The 18,665-nt window shown below is 35.3% G+C and overlaps 2 protein-coding genes and 1 long non-coding RNA gene across 4 annotated transcripts; all 3 read left to right on the plus strand.

The window, feature by feature from the left end:
- The first annotated feature begins 1,419 nt into the window (after nt 1-1,419).
- On the plus strand, nt 1,420-2,046 carry LOC141608734 (ribosome-inactivating protein lychnin-like). The gene has a single exon (XM_074428077.1). The coding sequence runs from the start codon at nt 1,420-1,422 to the stop codon at nt 2,044-2,046; it is 627 nt and encodes a 208-aa protein (XP_074284178.1).
- Nucleotides 2,047-10,587: 8,541 nt separating this feature from the next.
- Nucleotides 10,588-13,436, plus strand: LOC141606609 (ribosome-inactivating protein lychnin-like). The gene is made up of 2 exons (XM_074425807.1): nt 10,588-10,708; nt 12,308-13,436. The coding sequence occupies exon 2, from the start codon at nt 12,328-12,330 to the stop codon at nt 13,120-13,122; it is 795 nt and encodes a 264-aa protein (XP_074281908.1). The 5' UTR covers nt 10,588-10,708; nt 12,308-12,327; the 3' UTR covers nt 13,123-13,436.
- A 399-nt stretch (nt 13,437-13,835) lies between these two features.
- LOC141609434 (uncharacterized) lies at nt 13,836-16,136 on the plus strand. Of its 2 annotated transcripts, none has more exons than XR_012527427.1 (3): nt 13,836-15,014; nt 15,121-15,196; nt 15,642-16,136. It is a non-coding gene; the product is annotated as an uncharacterized LOC141609434 (long non-coding RNA). The 2 variants fall into 2 exon arrangements; XR_012527428.1 differs by having other exon boundaries at nt 13,836-14,615.
- The last annotated feature ends 2,529 nt before the right edge of the window (nt 16,137-18,665 follow it).

An 18,665-nucleotide genomic window follows, 5' to 3' on the forward strand; every position in this document is an offset into this window, starting at 1 on the left:
CATCAGTAGGGGTGATAGGTTTAGGCGGGTCATTAAATAAAACATAATCAATTTCTAACTGCTCAAAATACATCAATAATTTCTGGGACCAACGCTTATAATTATGACCATCTAACGATTCCGTATTCGCCAATTCAGAACAATTTTCGAAATAATGACATGTTGCAAAGAACAAATAGTTTTCAAATTGTTATTCGAAAGATGCAGAAACAGAAGGAGAATAGAAATACCAGTTGAAGACGAATTATAAGCGATCAGAAAATAAAACCCGTAAGTAGTGTCGTGGTAAAAGCCAATGCCTTGAAAACTATTTCTCCGGTACGACCGTGGTGGCGATCAGCTAGTGCCGGTAGTTCCCCAAGGATAACACTACAATCTCCACGCAGTTCCGCCAACTCGGAACTGTGAGACTTGGAACGAAAATTAATAACAGTACCCAGAAACTTTAATATTGAGCAGAGAAGAGAAAGAGAGAAGCGAGTGTGATTGTTGTTGTATTTTTATAGAGAGGTCAGGCTCTTATTTATAGCCAAAAACAGAAGCAGTTTTGTTTAGCAAAACGTGCTCCTAAGAAGTTGCAGTCAAGGGCACAAAACGTGGAGCATGACCCTCACCTGTTGACAGTCAGTTGGACTGACTTATTCAACTCAACACATAAAAACAAAACGGTTTTGAACCATCCTCTTTGTTTGTTTTTGTAGTAGGGCAAAAAGATAGGCACAGCTCGCCGCAGGCGATTGCCAAATCCCTAATCACGAAACCGGGCCGGGCCCGGGCACGGCGCGCGCGCGTGTGCGAGCTGGATTAAGCACCTCGCAAGGCTTCCACAAAAGCCTCCCTTGACCCACTAGTGATAGTGTAAGGTAAGAGGACATATATAAACACATGAAACTCTCTTTTCCTCACCAATGTGGGACAATTGGAAAAAAAGAGAAGCCTCACAAAGCCCCTATTTCCAACATTCATTAATTCATAAGAGGAGAAGATGGGTCACAAATCACAATTCTCAAATAATATATTTACCGTATTTGCCCTATTCCGAATAATTAATGCATAAACCATAGTCCATGGCAAAAATTCCCGGGTATTAATTAGTGTTTTCGTCTTAATTATTTATTTGTTTTGCATTAAAATACTCTCAAAAATACTAACAGATACTCCGTAAGTTTATATTTTAACAATTCTCAAAAATATTAACAATTCTCAAATAATATATTTATATTTTAATCAATTTATCATAAAACTAATACTCGTATAATTTAAATAAATATTATTAATAAAAACAAAATAATTTAAAACATAACGAACTCAAACGAGAATATTAATTGAGTGTTCAATTATTAAATAAGTATAGTCAGTGACGGATCTAGAATATTAATTTAGTAATCAATTCAATTCAAACAGGATACAAGAGAAAAGATGAAGATGTCTATTATATCAGTATGGTGCATGGTGATGGCCTTTATTGTGGTAGCAGACTCTGCGGACCCAACCTGGAACGTTGCTTCTGATCCTAACCTATATTCGACATTTTTGGATTCTCTAAGGGGAGAACTCGGCCAAGGAACACCAAAAGTTTGCAATCTATCCGTCACCAACAAAAAAAATAATAACGTATTTGTTTTGGTGGATTTAGTATTACCCTTTAATGGGAACACCATTACATTAGCCTTAAGAAAATCCGATGCTTATCTTGTCGGTTTTCAGGACACAGATGCGAAAACCAAGAAAATACGTGCGAATTTCTTTTCAGACGAGCATGCAAAATTGAGCGGTAAATATAAGAGCGTCTTTCCGAAAGCACAGGAACTAGGAAAGGCGCTTCCCTTATCAAGCAGTTACATTGATTTAGAAAAAATAGCCGGTGTTTCGAGGGATAATCTAAATCTAGGGGTTATTACTCTTCAAACTTCCTTTAGTAAGGTTTATGGGAAGGATTTTAATGCTAAAGGTCAGGATAATGCGAAAGAGGTAGCGAAATTTACTCTAACATCTATACAAATGGTTGTTGAGGCAGCGCGATTCAAATATATCGAGGATAGGTGAAAGCTAATGAAATGACGGGCAGTTTTCAGGCCGGTCCCCGTATTACACTTTTGGAAAATAATTGTAGTTCAATTTCAGACCAATATCATAATCCATCTCGTAACTGCACACCACAGGATTCTAGGTTTACTGCGGACGAAATGAAACTTGGTCTCCTACTGTATAAACGATGATCCGGCTTAAATTCGAATGATAGTCAGGCCATTCTCGCATTTGTCTAAGACGGGTAGTGGGTTAGTCTCTTTTGGGACTAAGTCCTTCTCTAATAGACTAATATACAGTTATATAGAAATAAGTCGATATGACACTATTTACAATGTAATATCTAAGGAATAATGGCGTTGTAACCAGAGTAATGTTGTTATCGTTGTGTTAAAATGAGTTCAATTATGTCGTCAATGTAATATCTAAGGAATAATGGCGTTGTAACCAGAGTAATGTTGTTATCGTTGTGTTAAAATGAGTTCAATTATGTCGTTGAGTTGTACTGTGAATTCAATAAGGGAAGGTTTGGGTTTCTCCTACCACGTGTCTGGGGTTGCTTCTTTCTATTTTTTTGACACATCATTCCCTCTTTCATCCCCTTCATTTCCTAGAATTCCTACTATCTACATCCTCTTTATTTCCACTACGCCTTTTTTCCTCTACAATAGAGATGATCTTCTTATATTACTTTTCTTATTATTATATTTATTATATTTTATTTATATTTAATATTATGGGTTACTTTATATTGTTTTAATAATATACAAATTAATAAAACTAACTTTAAAAAAGTTTGTGTTGCTAAATTAAATAACATATAAAATTCATAAAACAAAATACATCAAATTTATATCAACAATACAAAGTAGCATGCATTGGTGATAAATATGTACAACATGCGTCTATGTATATACTACAACAGTTGACTTCTTCCAAATATTGGATGCACCAAAACAAATATGAATATACAATAACAATTAAAAGTATATTGAATAATTGTTTTTCCATAATAAATAAAAATTATAAATTAAAATATTATCCATCATATGGTAAATTAACATTAGCTTGTGGGCACAAGAGCCTATGTCCCCTTTCTCTAAAACTAGAGGAAACACCCATCTTCTTCTATACAAGACGACACCCAACATAGTTCCCACAATAGAGAGGATGCCCTCTTAGAGCATGTACAATAGAGAGGAAGTAACCTCCTCTTAGCACTCTCTTTCATCTAAGAGGAGGTCCTCTTTATTGTGGACAATGCATAGAACATCCTTCGGATGTTCTCCACTTCCTCTAAAATTAGAGGAAGTGGAATATTGGCCCTTGGGCCAACTAGCCAATCATATTTTTTCATTTTTAATATTTACATTTTATTTTTTCATTTTAATAGAAGTTAAAATATAATTAAAATGGTAAATGATAGATAAGAGGATTCTCTCTATTGTGAACAAAAATATATAAGAAGAGGATGAAGATAGTGGAAATGATTGTGGGTCATAGAGAAAATGATGTGTTAAAAATTGAGAGGGCAAAAAAAAAAATAAGAGGATGATGATGTACTCTCTATAGTACATGCTCTTAGAGAAGAGAGATGGTTAAGAGGAGACTCAATTCTCTCTATTGTGAGTGTTCTTAACGTATTCGATTTAAGCCCTAAATAACTAGTATTCATCTATTTTTAAGAAATAACTTATTTTCGTCCGAGACTCATTCATCGCATACCGGCATCTCAAATGTCTTCTGCTGCTTCACAAAATTTGTGTGGATGTTTTGTCTAACACAAGAAACCATCCGTATGTTTTACGGACATTTTTGTTCCGGGACACTGAAATCTCGTAAACCATGTATTATACACTTAAACTTAAGCCATTTAGGAGGTCGTTTCGAGTCATGTTTCTTTTCCTACCAGTTTTTCTATCACGTGTTTTGGATAGCTTCATGAGTTACCGCATTCGATTTTAATCCCTAATTAAGAAGCATTTATCTATTTTTAAGGAGCACTTGATTTTCATAGGAGACTCGTTTATCGTGTACCGGCATCCTCAAATGTCCTTTGTTGCTTCTCAAAATCTGTGTAGCTACTTTATTTGACCCGAGAAACCATCTGTATAGTTTATAGACATTTTTGTTCCGGTACCTTGAAATCCCGAAAACCGTGTATTATATACTTAAATTTGAGCCGTTTGGGGATGTCGTACCGGTCATGTTTCTATTACTCCCAGTTTTTCTACCACATGTCTAGGGTCACTTCATGAGTTACCGTATTCGATTTTCAGCCCTAATTAAGAAGTATTCATTTATTTTTAAGGAGTACTTGATTTTCGTCCGAGACTCGTTTATCGCGTACCAGCACACTCTCAAATGTCCTATGTTGCTTCTCAAAATTTGCGTGGTTGCTTTATATGACCCGAGGAACCGTCCATATGATTTACGAATATTTTTTGTCTTGGGACCCTTATATTCCGAAAACCGTATAATATATACTCTTAAACTTGAGCAGTTGGCGGAGGTCGTACCGGATCGTGTTTCTTGTCCTACTAGTTTTTCTACCGCGTTTCTTGGTTTAGAGGAAACTTAATGATAACAGGATTTGAACCTGATGTCATGAGCATCACCTCTTAATGGCTCTTATGAACCTAATAAGTTAACATGACCAATTAACACTATGTTAATAGCATTAATACTCAAAATTTGTCAAAGAAAACTTTGAAATGGGAGAAATGAAGAAATTTCCACGAAGATAAGATGTGAGAAAAATGAATTATGATGGCGATAAGTGCATAACTAATTATACAGTGTATTAGTAATGCATAATTTTGTTATATAACATTGTGACATTTTTAGTACGCTTTATAGTATTTTATCCTTCCTTTATATTATTTGAGGGAATGTCACATTTTTATCAATAATCAATAGTATATTATACACTCCCTCCTATTCAAAAGACTATGTACATATACTTTTGGTGCGGTGTTTAAGAAAAAACATGTTAGTGGATAATTGCATATAGTATGTTAAGAATCGGCCAAAAAAAGAATAAACAAAGAATCTATTGAATCAGAGAGAGTATTATCGATAACCAAACGGCCAAACGGGTAAGAAACTGAAAATACAGCAACTCTCCTATAGGACCGTCTTATAGCATATGACTGACCCAATAGAAGAAAAGCCCAAGCAAAAACATTGAGATATTAAGTTTTTGATCTTATTTTGATAACTTTATACTTTATAATGAAATCTAACCTATTTAAATATGTAAGTTATTAATTTAAAATATTAGGTTATTAAAATAAAAGTATAATTTCATATTTTTATTATGTAATTTTGTTGGGCCTTATGCTATTGGGTTAGTCTTACCTAAATATAGGTCTTATAGAACAATTTGTGCTGAAAATATGATCACGCTACATTATGAATAAGGCCTGGACTTAATTTAGTCGGTGCAAGTAGAAGAGTAAGAGAGTGGGCCCAAGAAGCAAGTCCATGTTACACTGTCTTTTGCGGAATGTTGTACATGATTAGCCCAAATATGGGCCTGGAGTCACTAGTTACATCCCTCTATGTTCCGGAATTGTAGCCCAAACCGACCTGAAACTGAATAGAATCAAAGGAAAAATATTAAATCCGAACTCAACTTTTAAAAACTCACACCCGATTCAATATTTAAAAATGAAATTCATATCCAAATTTACTATTGAAAAGCCTGAACCAAATCAAAATCTGACCCATTCATAACCGAATTTGATCCCGTCAAATATTTTTGAAAATTTAGGTTTATTAAACTTGAAAATTTCATTTTCGTCATATAAGATGAATTTATAATCAAGTCAAGTTTTGGATCGGGTATGAATTTGAAAATAAATAATAGAATCGGGTATGAATTTTAAAATACGAATCATGTTTGGATATGAGTCTTTGATCCAATAAGTAAGCGGATCAGATTTGGATTTTGCAAAAACTTATCCAACCCGATACATCGCCATCCCTACCCGAAAGTGTTATTGTAACTTTAAAATTAGAGAAAACGGTTGATTACAGCCTTTTAAAAACCTCTTTTTGAGAATTTCAGCATTATATAATTGTTTTTGAAAATTACAAATTTACAACCATAATAACAGTTCTGATCAAAAATTACAATCAAAAGTTTTACTCCGTTAGAAAATTGAGACAAATTTGAATTTTTCTTACTTGAGTTCATTTTTTAGGACAAAAATACCCTTACCTTCAACTTATACAACCCCTTATGATCTTCATTTTCATCAAAATTCACAACTCCATCTTCTCTCTAATTCTCCATTTCTTCTTCACCAATATTACCTAATCTATCTTGTCTCTTTTATTCACATTCTACCCTAATCAATTTAATTTTATTTAATTGTAATTCTATTATTTTTATTTTCTCTTAAAATTAATTAGTATTCATCATCAATTTTCCCCAATTTAAAAATAATTAGGATTCTTCAATTGTGGGGAATATTTTGAGAGAGTAGTGTGGAGGAAGATGAGGGGTTTAAGGTTAAATGAAAGGTGAGTGAAATGAACTGGGTGAGTATGCAAACAAATAGGTAAGGGTATTTCGGTCACAGACTAACACAATTCGCTGGAAATGTCATCTTGGTGCAATTTTTAAAGAAAAGTGATATTCAGGCTGTAATTTTCAAAAAAAAATTTATAAGGTTGCAATTTTTAAAAAGTGATTTTAAAATGCTATAATCAACAATTTTCTCTTAAAATTATCACAATTTTTTGTTTAAAACCAAAATATTCGTCTCAGACATAAAACAAGTCAAATATGTCGGAGGGCCAATAAAATATTTGTCTCATTTATACAGTTAAAATGTTATTTAACTCGTTTCAAACTTAAGACTGATTGTCCGTTTTAAAGGAAATTTAATTTAACAATATTGCAAAATTATATGCTTCGTACAACTTCTCCTAAGGCTACTAGTCTACTACAGTGTTCTCGTATTCATAGTATTACACTTTCATACGAGAAAATACAGTAAATGAGATAGCGTAACCAAGCCACACCAAATTCTTGTAGTAGCCTGATCTCATGTACAACATGAAGAGGACTAAAATAATGAACGTTTTACAAGAATATATTGAAGTGTGATGCCGAGTCTCAGGCATCACCCGATGGCATACTAAGTAAGGGTGTATAAGTCCACGTGCGTGGGAACCGGGCCTCTGCTTTTGGTAACCGGATTACAAGCTTATATTAATGAAATTGAATACAAACATCGAACTATAATAGACTTATGCATTCATATTGGGGCCTCGTTTTCATGTGTTGCACTGGGTCTCCATTTGTTTTAAGACGCCCCTGGTTACTGAGACACTCTTTATTTACTACGAATGAGCTTGTGAGTGAGAGTAGGACAAGGAGAATGACATGTTTTCTAAGAGCAAGTCCAATGGTTTAACTTATGGACTTGCTTGCAATTTCTTAAAATTGGAAACTAATGGCTAAACCATTGGAGATAGCCTAGTAGGATTGCTTGGGTTAAGCAAATAGATTCATTACTAGTAGCTTAAGTGGACCCACTAAAAAAACCAATGTACAAGTATGGTAGTTTAAGATTGTTGTAGCTTAAGATTTGATGTGACAAAGCTGCAAAGGTAAGCTACTTGCAACTAGCTTACCGTTGGACTTGGTCTAATGCCTTTGTGGCTTTGTGAATTGTGTCGGTCATTTTTTTACGTTAACTTTAAGAAATATGAAACGATAAATAGCGATTTGTATATGAAAATGGTTATTAACTTTCACATACTTAGAATAAAAAGGCAAAGAAGTTAGGGACACTCCACTCCGCACTCATATATAGAAAACATTATAAAAGTCTGTTTGGTTGCCAGTTTGCCACTACAGAAATATATAGGTCTCGTTTGGTTGCCCCTTCTAAATCATGGTAGTTGTAAAATCTCATTAATTAGAAAATTGCAACTTTTTTGGTTGCTCATTTTTTGTTATGATGTAGGAATTTTATTTTCTAAGGAGTATCAAACTCCTCCATAATGGAGGAGTTGGATTACCTAGCCGGTAATTGCAAACTCTTGTGTAATTGAACTCCTACCATCAGCAACCAAACGGATTTAGCTAATTCACGTGAATTTAATGTGGGAACTTAAATCCCATGAATTCGATTTTTCGGTGGAATTATATTCCAACGGGCAACCAAACGAGGCCATAGTAAAAATCCACATAAATTAGAAAAATGGCAATTGTTTGCTTAATTTAAAACACGAGAATACCATATAAAAAATCCTTTTTTTTTCATGAACGGTTAGCTCCTCCTTAATGAAAGAATTAACCTAAACACCTTACCTAAATACTATAAATTTATGCATGTATTCAATTACTAGTATAGATCTCGCCCAAATGCGTGATTTTGTAGATGGACAAATTAGAGAAAATAGTAATTCATGTGGTAATTGTTAAAAGGTAAAAAAAAAAAAGTAGTTATTGTAGTTAAACAATATGGCCCGGAATTAAATACTATAAATTTATGCATGTATTCCGGTTGACATTTAGTTATAAAATTTAAATTAGTATAGTAATTGTTAAAAGGTAAAAAAAAAAAAGTAGTTTCAACACTTTTAATCCGTATAAGATTGTCGGTTTTAATCGAACTATTTTGTCAACTTCATTAAAAAAAATATTGTTATTATATTATTATATCCACTGACGTAATATAACCGTTAAGTAGTTATTGTAGTTATTAAGTTTAGTTTTAAAAATAATAATAGTAAATTATTGTTTTCATACCATACTTATAATCAGTATAATTTTATTTATGTAACATAATAAGTAATTACCCCATATATGAAATTAAACAATATGACCCAATTTTATATACGACATAATGAAGTCCAATTATAGAGTAGTTTTTATTTAGGTGGAAAAAAATTGGAGATCTCTTATTCTTTAGTATAACTGTATAAGGGATGTTATCTACCGTCAATATGTCGACATAATGCCACGTACCAAACTCTGCCAAAATGGTACGGTGTTGAAGCTTGTAGTTACCCGTTCAAAATGTTTTAAAACACGATATAAGGTAGTGAGTAGTGACAAATTATCACAGATTCACAGCCCATCTTGTATATACTCCGTACTTTGTTTTGTGGTGTACATATTGTCATAATTGATTTGGGAAAGAGACACGACCATGAATAAACCCAAATTCACGTGTTCTTTTGTAAGTCGGACTTATTTATATTTATGTTAAATTAGTTATTCTTTTATAAGTTGGACTTATTCATATTTATGTAAACAGATTTTTTTGAACATAAATATTATAACTCATTTAAATACCAGTAACAAATTAGTTATATTGTTAAGAGAATAGAATCGGAAGTGGTGATATTCTCATTAAAAGCTACGACATAATATAATCTTGTAGAGTAAACAATGGATTATGAAGAAATTATTTGGGAATTTATTCAACTAGTAGATTAAACGGAGTTAATTTGTATTTAAATAATTAAGTTAAAATTTTGCAAAAAATAATAATAATTAAGTCAAAAATCCAAGTAAGAAATAAATCGACGCGTCCTCATATTTCAGTTATTTTAATATTATAATTTAAGTTGTCATATCGGCTGGTGCTCGGTCAATCCGAGCTTCGCTAGATACAAGCCGGGTCCGAGCTCAGGAAGGCTCGGCGCGCAAGCTCGTTTGGGCCCGTTTATATTTTTTTTTGTATAATCTTTACATTGTAGTATTAGTGTTATTTCAAATTATATGTTGCTTAAACATTTATATAAGTATACTATAATATAATACGAAGTATATTTTAATATTTTATAATCTTATTTGTTTTAAAAAAAATATTATATTTAGTTAGATTTAAAAGGTGAGAAAATGAAAATATATAATAATAAAACGAGCTCGACCTTTTCCCGAGTCGAGCTCGAGCTTCAATTTTTTAGGCTCGACGAGCTTCGAGTCGAGCCCGAGTTTAAGCTAAAAAAATCGAGCCGAGCCCGAATCCACCCGAGTCCCAGCTTAAATCGACTCTTTTAATTTAGACCCCTAGTGTAATTTTGTACATACACGGCGAAAGAAAATTAATTATATTCACTACAACTCTTCAAAATCAAAGAGAAGTATGCATTAGAAATGAAAGACATACTCTATCTGTCTCGGTCATTTGTTGTCCTATTTTATTTTGGGATGTCTCAATCAATTGCTGTCATTTCTATTTTAAGAATGAATTTGATAAGCAATTTGATCGTTCACACTCAATTTGGTCCACTTATCGTCTAATAATTGACTCACTCATCTTTCCTTGCTCTTTGTAACAAAATCAACTGACAACAATTCACAATTATCACGCAAATTGGATAATGGAAGGATACAATAAGGGAACAATAAGTGCTGGCTTGTCATTTGTCAAGTTGTCATAAAAGCTAAAGTGCCTAATCCAAAAACTAACGGCAATGTTAACGGAAAGTCATTTGAAGTTCTTAACTGGAATGTTTAGAAGTTCGGGTCCTTAACTAGAAAAAAACTAAAAGTTCAATTTCTTATCTTACCCTTATCTCCCAACCAGTGTTATATAAGTCATTGAAATAAAGCACTTTCTCTTCATTAACAAAAACACATTTACTAAAACAATCAATCACATAACAAATTCAGCTTTTAATTTTGGTTTCAACTAAGAAACTACAGGTTTGTATTTGACTATTACAGCATTACATTCTCCTTATTTATCTCGGTTATTTAGTTACCTATTTCGATAATTCATGTTACAGTTATTTATTTATTTTTATTTTAAGGATGTTTTTATTTACTAGATACTTTAATGGTAGATATAAATTTCTCTTAAGTTGTTAGTGCCAAAACTCAAAAGTGAAAATACCGTAATGTGACATGTTCGTTGATAGGGTAGTCAAGTTACATACCAAACTTTACTAAAATGGTAAACACAAATTCTCATTTAAGAGTTAAACTAACACTATCCGTCTTAAACATAAAACGGGGCAAATATCATACCACTTGTATATATAAGACAGATATATTGCTTTTTTTGCCTATGCATTCTTGCGAACGATGTGGCAACCGATGAGTTTTGCTAAGAAACTTCTCATTTCGGTCTATATCCAACCTTTTTTTCTAATAGACAATGAAATAGATTTATCTTGTTATGAACTATTACTTCACAAGTGGACAGAATTTATAGTTATTTATTCTGGTTTAAATTCTGGTTTCAGCAAAAAAAAAAAAAAAAAAAAAGGTTTGTTAGCTATTGCATTAATGCAATAGTTAACAAAAACCCTTGTATTAACTGTCTAGATTTTGTTAGGCCACATGTTTGAAGTAACAATAATAGTCCGTAATACATACGGAGTAATACAAGTATACAACAATTCAATCCCGTCTCGCCGTCTCGGTCATCTATATATTTACTTGTGCAGCTGTGCATTTTTTATTATATATAATTACCTATTTACGTTTGTTTATTTTTTTATGACATATTTAGTGAATAACTTGATCGTTATTTCATTTTGGTTCATTTGTTACCCATTAATCGTAATTGTTAAATTCCCCCTAAGTGGTAAAAATAAAAGTAAACAAATAATCTGGACATCATCTTGCTCTTTTATTAAGAGTTGCAATTGTTAATGTTGGGGCGTGTCTCAATTTGTCCATGCTCAGATTCAATTTGAGTTCGGCCAAGATTGGCTAGAGACTAGAGAGCATGTACATTGTCGGGTTGAACCACTTCAAAATACGAAGCTATGATATCTACGTAGTATGATTATTTTCCGTGTTGGTGGAGTGGTGGGTCTGTTACTAATTTATCTATTTCCATTTTGACTGTATTAGTCAATAGTTATATTTATTTACTTTTCAGTCAAGTTTACATCTCCCTTGTATAAAAGTAAGAGTAAATTAAAAATTACTCCTTTTTAAAATTCAGTTTTTTAAAATTAATCCCTTATATAATATTTTTCTAAAATTACTCTCTTAAAATAAAATTTTATTTAAAATTGTTTCAAAACTCCAATTTAGGTAACTTATTCGGTCTGTTATTGAACTTATTACGTTTGTGGCTTAGCCAATTTATACTTTAAAAGTTATAATTATGTAACAAATGGAGGGAGAATTCAAAAACAGACGGAACAAGTTTCTTAAATTGGAATTTTGAAACTATTTTTAAACAAAGTGTATTTTAAGGGAGTAATTTTAGAAAAAAAATTATATAAGGAAGTAATTTTTAATTTGCTCTAAAAGTAATTAACCGGTGAAAGCAATAATTTCAAGCAGGATACAATTCAAGGGGAAAGATGAAAGTGTCTAGTATATCGGCATGGTGGTTGATGATGGCGGTGATTGTGGCAGCAGCTTCTGCGCGGCCGACCTGGACCGTTAATTCTGATTCTGTAAAATACTCGTCGTTTTTGGAAGATTTAAGGGAGACACTCGGCAGTGGAACACCAAAAGTGTGTAAATTACCAGTGACCAGCAAAGCCAAAGCCTCATCATATGTTTTGGTGGACTTGGTTTCCAATGGGAACACAATTACATTAGCCTTTAGAGGTTCAAATGCTTATCTTGTAGGTTATCAGGACAGGTATCCGAAAACCAATAAATTACGGGCCAATTTTTTTTCGGACGAGTACAGCGCCTTGAAGGGTAAAGAAAAGACCATCTTTGGAAATAATGAAGTGACTGCAGCACCGAAGGCGCTTCCCGTTGCAAGCACTTACTCTGATCTAGTAAATAAGGCCGATGTTAATAGGGTAGATGTAAGTCTAGGGGTTCCTAGTCTTCAAACAGCTTTTAAACTGGTTTATGGGGTGGATTATTCAAAAAAGAATTTTCGTAAAGATGTAGCCAAGTTTGCTCTAATCGCAATACAAATGGTTGCCGAGGCAGCGCGATTCAAATATATCGAGGGTCAGGTGAAAGATCGTGGAATGGGGGGCAGTTTTGCGGCCGGTGATCGTATCACACTTTTGGAAAATAATTGGAGTAGTCTCTCTAACCAATATCATAATCCAGCTCGTAATTGCAAACCAGAAGATGCTAGGTTTAATGCGAATGAAATGAAACTTGGTCTCCTCTTGTATAAAACATGATCCGGCTTAAATTCGGATGATGGTCATGACGCTCTCGCATTTGTCTAAGACGGGTTAAATAGTCTCCTTTAAGATGGTCTTGCAAAACTATAATTTGTAAGATGAGCTCTTTTGGGACACTGTCCTTCTCTAATATGCACTTATATAGAAATAAGTCGATACGACACTCTATTTAGACTGTAATATCTAAGGAATAATGGCGTTGTAACCAGGTAGGGTAATGTTGTTATTGTTGTGTTAAGAAGTTCAATTATGTCGTCAACTTGTACTGTGAATTCAATAATGGAAGGTTCGGGTTTCTCCCATCCCTATCATCCCCAATGTTATTTATTTGTAGTATTGTACTGTTTTTATCACGTACTTCGTATGTGAATTTATTTTCACATTTTAAATATATATTTCCTCTTTTTTCTCAAATTATTAATATACGAGGTATTAATCTCTAGAAAATTCGCCGCAAGAATACATTATATCTACCTGTTAAGGAGAAGTTTTAATTCAAAACGTATACAATTTTGTGTACTCATTTTGTATATCTATCTCAAAACGTTTCGTCTACCTTCTCTTTTATACCGCCTTTCCAACATTGTTATGTAATTCTCTGACATACAGTTGCCAGTCAGTTGGTACGTTTCTTAATAATCTTTCCTTCGCAATATAACTACAACTTTATACACAATATTTTGCGGGAAATTATCCTTTATAGAATTAACCCTAAATAGTATACAGAATAAGCGGTAGTGTCACTTGATACCGGCTAAAACTTCTTCAAAGATTTCTGCTTCAAAAGCAGGCTTTGGCATCTCTAAAAAAAGGCCAGACCCTCGTACATGCTCTAATGCACATGCTTTTTAACGCTTTGGTGTGCCTCTTGAGAATAAGAGGCTTCCCTCGGCTAAATCCTTACAAAAACAGGAAGATTTCACTCCCACCTCGTCTTTTGAGCAGGGGGCGTTTGGTTGGGGGTCTAGAAGAAAGGGAGAGAGAAACAAAGTTAATGATTTTCGTTGATGCTGTTTGTTTGATACAAACAAAGGGAAAGAAATTCCCTTCTTTACCCCTCAATCTATCTAATTCCTTACCCCCCACCTCCCCAAGGTATGTGTAACACCCCAAAATCGGATCACTTACCTTTGGGCTTTGAGCCATTCCGATCCTTATGGGTGCTACATACTTGGTTTCCCAAGGTAGTAGTGCGAACTCACCATATAGAAGTACTTTAAGATAAAAGTTTAATTATTACATACCTTGAAATAAGAGTGTGAAATCATCAAATACTAGTATAAGGAGGTGCACAAGGCCACCTCAAATAGTACAACTAACTAATAAAAAGGAGTCCAATGTCAAAAGCTAAGCTACTAGTGACGACAAGTCGTATGAAGACCGCTCCCAAATCATCAAGCTACAAGGCAAACCCACCTGTCGACACTGTAATACCCCACATTTATGGCAGTCTACTCGGCCGAGTTGGCGAGCAACTCGACAGAGTCAGGGTAAGGCAACTCGGTCTTCTTGGCCTAACTCGACCGAGTTGGCTGATGAGTTTGGGTAGATATCATTCTGGAGTACATGTCGAGTGGTAGCTCGACCGAGTCATAGTGTGACTCGGCCGAGCTGGGCTTACTCGACCGAGTCATGAAGTTGACTCGGCCGAGTTTGGCTTACTCGGTCGAGTGAGTTGGTAACTCGACCGAGTTAGCGGTCTGGAGAGTTAAACATTTCGGTTTTCGAGTGATTAGTATAAAAAGAGATTAAACATTTCTTAATCATTTTATTAAAACAGTTTACACATTTTATCAAAAAGGGTTTACGACGTCTCTGTGTTCTCTCACTTTTCTCTAATCACTCCAAAGCTAGGGTTCGGTCTTTGTCTTGCCAATTCCAATCAAGGGGTAAGTGTCTATGGTTTTAATATTATTGTATGGGTTTATGTTAATGTATAGATCGATTAGTTGACGGATTAGGGTTAGTAATAATTATATACGTATATGTGAATAGGTGAAGGATTCGTAGAAGGGGATTTCTGCGACTAGATTGATTGACGTGCTTGTTGATTGGACTGCGTACGAATAAGGTGGGGTTTCCCTACTCGGTATTGCATAATTGATTTATGGTTGATGATAATATATGTTGTATGAAATGTGGATGTTTTATATCGTTTAGCGATTGATTGTGATGGTTAGCATTGTTGTTGGTGAGCCACTGCGAGAGGTGGTCTCACACCCCATTTGTCGCCTCTTGGGTCTCTCGACCAAGAGGGATGTGCACATTAAGGACTTGGGTTCGCTCGTGTGATGAGAGGGGATTAGGTGGTAAGGCTGCGGTCCCCACTGGCGGTGTGGATTACCTGTTGCGATGGGTAATCTGGCAGGACTACACATTTAGTGTGTAGTCAGTGATGGAGTATTTTGCTTCCGCTGTTGTATTTTGGCTTAGCTGGTTAATATGTATATGCGTGTACTGACCCCGGTTGTTTGTTGTCTTTGACCTGCGGTGATCCATTCGGGGATGATGAGCAGTTGATTAAGCAGGTATTGTGGATGTCGTGGCTGTACTTGTTAGCTGATGCGGGATTTTGAGGAGAGTCATCACGATAGCTGCTAGACGATGTCACTATTAGACTTGGTTTTTATATTGGAGTTGTATCAGTTGGATTCTTTATAGTTTTGGTTTTGGGTTGTAATCACCGTTTGACTCTTTTATTCTTTTAAAGTATTCTGTTTTGTTTTCCTATGATGCGTACTACCTCGGGCAACCGAGATGGTAACCCCTTCATATGCTCGAGTGGTCCTTGGTAGGGCACTTTTGTATATGGGGATGTTACAAAGTGGTATCAGAGAGAAACGATTCTAGAACCTGAACTAATGAATCAATGAACATAGGGTGTCCATAAATTAAAATGAACCCGGGTAGGAGTTATTAGGAGCTACCACGAAGGTTTGGGAGACGTCCTAAAACCGCAAGTTTGCCCTTGTAACTCCTAACTGGTCACTAAGGGTGTGGTAAAGGGGATTCGTTAAGTGTATACATGTGTTGAATATTGCAAATTGATTGTTTGGATGAATGTTGAGAATTGTCGAATAAAGAGGATGATGATGATAGTGTGTGTTAGACTAAAATTGCAGTAACAATGAAAAGGAGAAGAGATAACCGAATTTGTAGTGACGTGGTATGTGAGCCACTGCCTTGAAAACTATATTTCCGGTACGACCGTGGTGGCGATCAGCAAATGACCGGTAGTTCCCCAAGGATTTACACTACTGCACTCAGGCGTGCCCACTCGAGACTGAGAGCATTGGAACGACAGTATTTATCTTTACCCAGAAATTATAGAGAATGAAGAGAGGAAGAGAATAGTTGTGTGTTTCTGAAGTGAGAAAGCAGGTCCTATTTATAGGAGAAAAGGTGCAGGTGAGGAGCCAAAACGACACCACAATTACTGCAGTCAAACGCAATTAAGAGGCCATTAACACAGAAGATTTAGCTCTTAATTGCAGACGATTCGGTTTGACTATGCACCTGGACAGGCTCCTATGAACTTGGACACTTCATCCTTATTCAAAAACACACGCGACTCTGACCCAAAAAGATAAGCACAGCCCGCCGCAAGCGATTCCCGATTCCCGAATCACGAATCACGAATCCGGAATCACGAATCCGGATCCGGGCCGGGCCGGGCTCGGGCACGCGCGCGCGCGTGTGCGAGCTGAATTAAGCACCTCGCAAGGCTTCCACAAAAGCCACCCATGACCCACTAGTGATATGGTATGAGAAGGGTTGTTATATAAACACAAGAAACAAGCCTTTCACTACCAATGTGGGACAAATGAAAAATACTCAAGGCATAAAAAGCCCCTATTTTCCAACAATCTCCCACTAGGGGCACCACAGAAAGAGAAAGAAGAATTCCTGGGTAAAGGAAGGATTGGATACTTAGGTATCAATATCTTTCGATTTGAATTGACACTTTAGTGAGATGAGGAAACAATTTACTTACAGCGAGAGAATATCTTGCGATTTGAATTCCTAGCTGAGCTTCGGTTGATACCCCCCACAACACATATCATACCTTCAGAATTGTGATCGTTCCGCGATTTCAAAGTGCAACGCGCTCTTTTTAGAGCATTGCGTTTACCTCGGTACTAATAGATGTGTTCAGAAGACTTCTCATAGTCTTTGTAATCAACACACCTACGTAGGTGGCTCAAGTGCTTCTCAATAGCACTTCTTACATGAGCCATTAAGGACATAAGTCCAACCTTATGTATGATACATCAAGTGCGTCTCAAAAGCACCACCAGTTAAGGCTATGAATCATATAACGCCATAGGAATAGAAACTTTAGGCCTAGTCACTCTTGACTTAAGGACTTAAGTCCCATTCCCCTCGACGTTTCAACGACTAGTCTCCTAGTCAATCTTTTAGTAAAAGGATCAGCCAGATTGCTTTCGGACTTCACATAGTCTAAAGCGATTACTCCATTATCAAGGAGTTGTCTAACTGCAGCGTGCCTGATTCGAATGTGTCTTTTCTTCGCATTATAGACACTATTCTTAGCAGCACCAATAGCTGCTTGTGAGTCACGGTGTAAGGAGACCGGAATATTCTGTCCCCCCCACACTGGTACATCTGCTAATAGGTTTTTCAACCAATCAGCCTCTTGTCCTACCAACTCAAGAGCTATGAACTCCGACTCCATGGTAGAGCGTGCAATACAAGTCTGTTTAGTAGACTTCCACGATATAGCACCTCCACCCATGGTGAAGACATAACCACTAGTAGAACAGATCTCATCGTTACCTGAAACCCAATTTGCATCACAATATCCTTCTAACACAGCAGGAAATTTACTATAATGCAAGCAAAGGTCAACTGTTCCTTTTAGGTATTTTAGTAAACGACGAAGAGCATTCCAATGTTCACTACTAGGGTTATGTGTGTAACGACTCAGTCTACTAACTGCATAGGCAATATCTGGTCGAGTACAGTTCATAAGAAACATCACACTACCTAGGATTTTAGCATACTTTTCTTGGGATACACTCTTACCCAAGTTCTTACATAAGTGTATACTAGCATCGTAGGGTGTCCTAGCAGGCACAACATCAAAGCAGTTAAACTTTTTCAACACTTTTTCCACATAATGAGATTGACTTAAAGAAATTCCTTTAGAGTTTCGAATAACCTTAACTCCTAGGATTACATCAGCTTCTCCTAAGTCCTTCATCTCAAATTGTGATGACAAAAATTCTTTGGTTTTAATTATTACCTCCAAATTATTACCAAGTATAACATGTCATCAACATAAAGGCATATAAGCACACAATCAGATTCTATTACTTTTGAATAAACACATGAATCAGAATTGTTTACCATAAAGCCATTACTTACCAAAGTGTTGTTAAATTTCTCATACCACTTTTTTAGGTGCTTGTTTCGCATCGTATAGTGATTTATTCAGTTTACACATCTTATTCTCTTGACCCTCTACCACAAACCCTTCAGGTTGCGACATATAAATCTCTTCCCTTAGCTCACCATTC

Source organism: Silene latifolia, chromosome 10 (assembly GCF_048544455.1).
Source record: "Silene latifolia isolate original U9 population chromosome 10, ASM4854445v1, whole genome shotgun sequence".
Lineage (NCBI taxonomy): Eukaryota > Viridiplantae > Streptophyta > Magnoliopsida > Caryophyllales > Caryophyllaceae > Silene > Silene latifolia.

Excerpts from the sequence above, each read along its gene's own strand:
- LOC141608734 (XM_074428077.1), top strand. The coding sequence starts at position 1,420 with ATGAAGATGTCTATTATATCAGTATGGTGCATGGTGATGGCCTTTATT.
- LOC141606609 (XM_074425807.1), top strand. The coding sequence starts at position 12,328 with ATGAAAGTGTCTAGTATATCGGCATGGTGGTTGATGATGGCGGTGATT.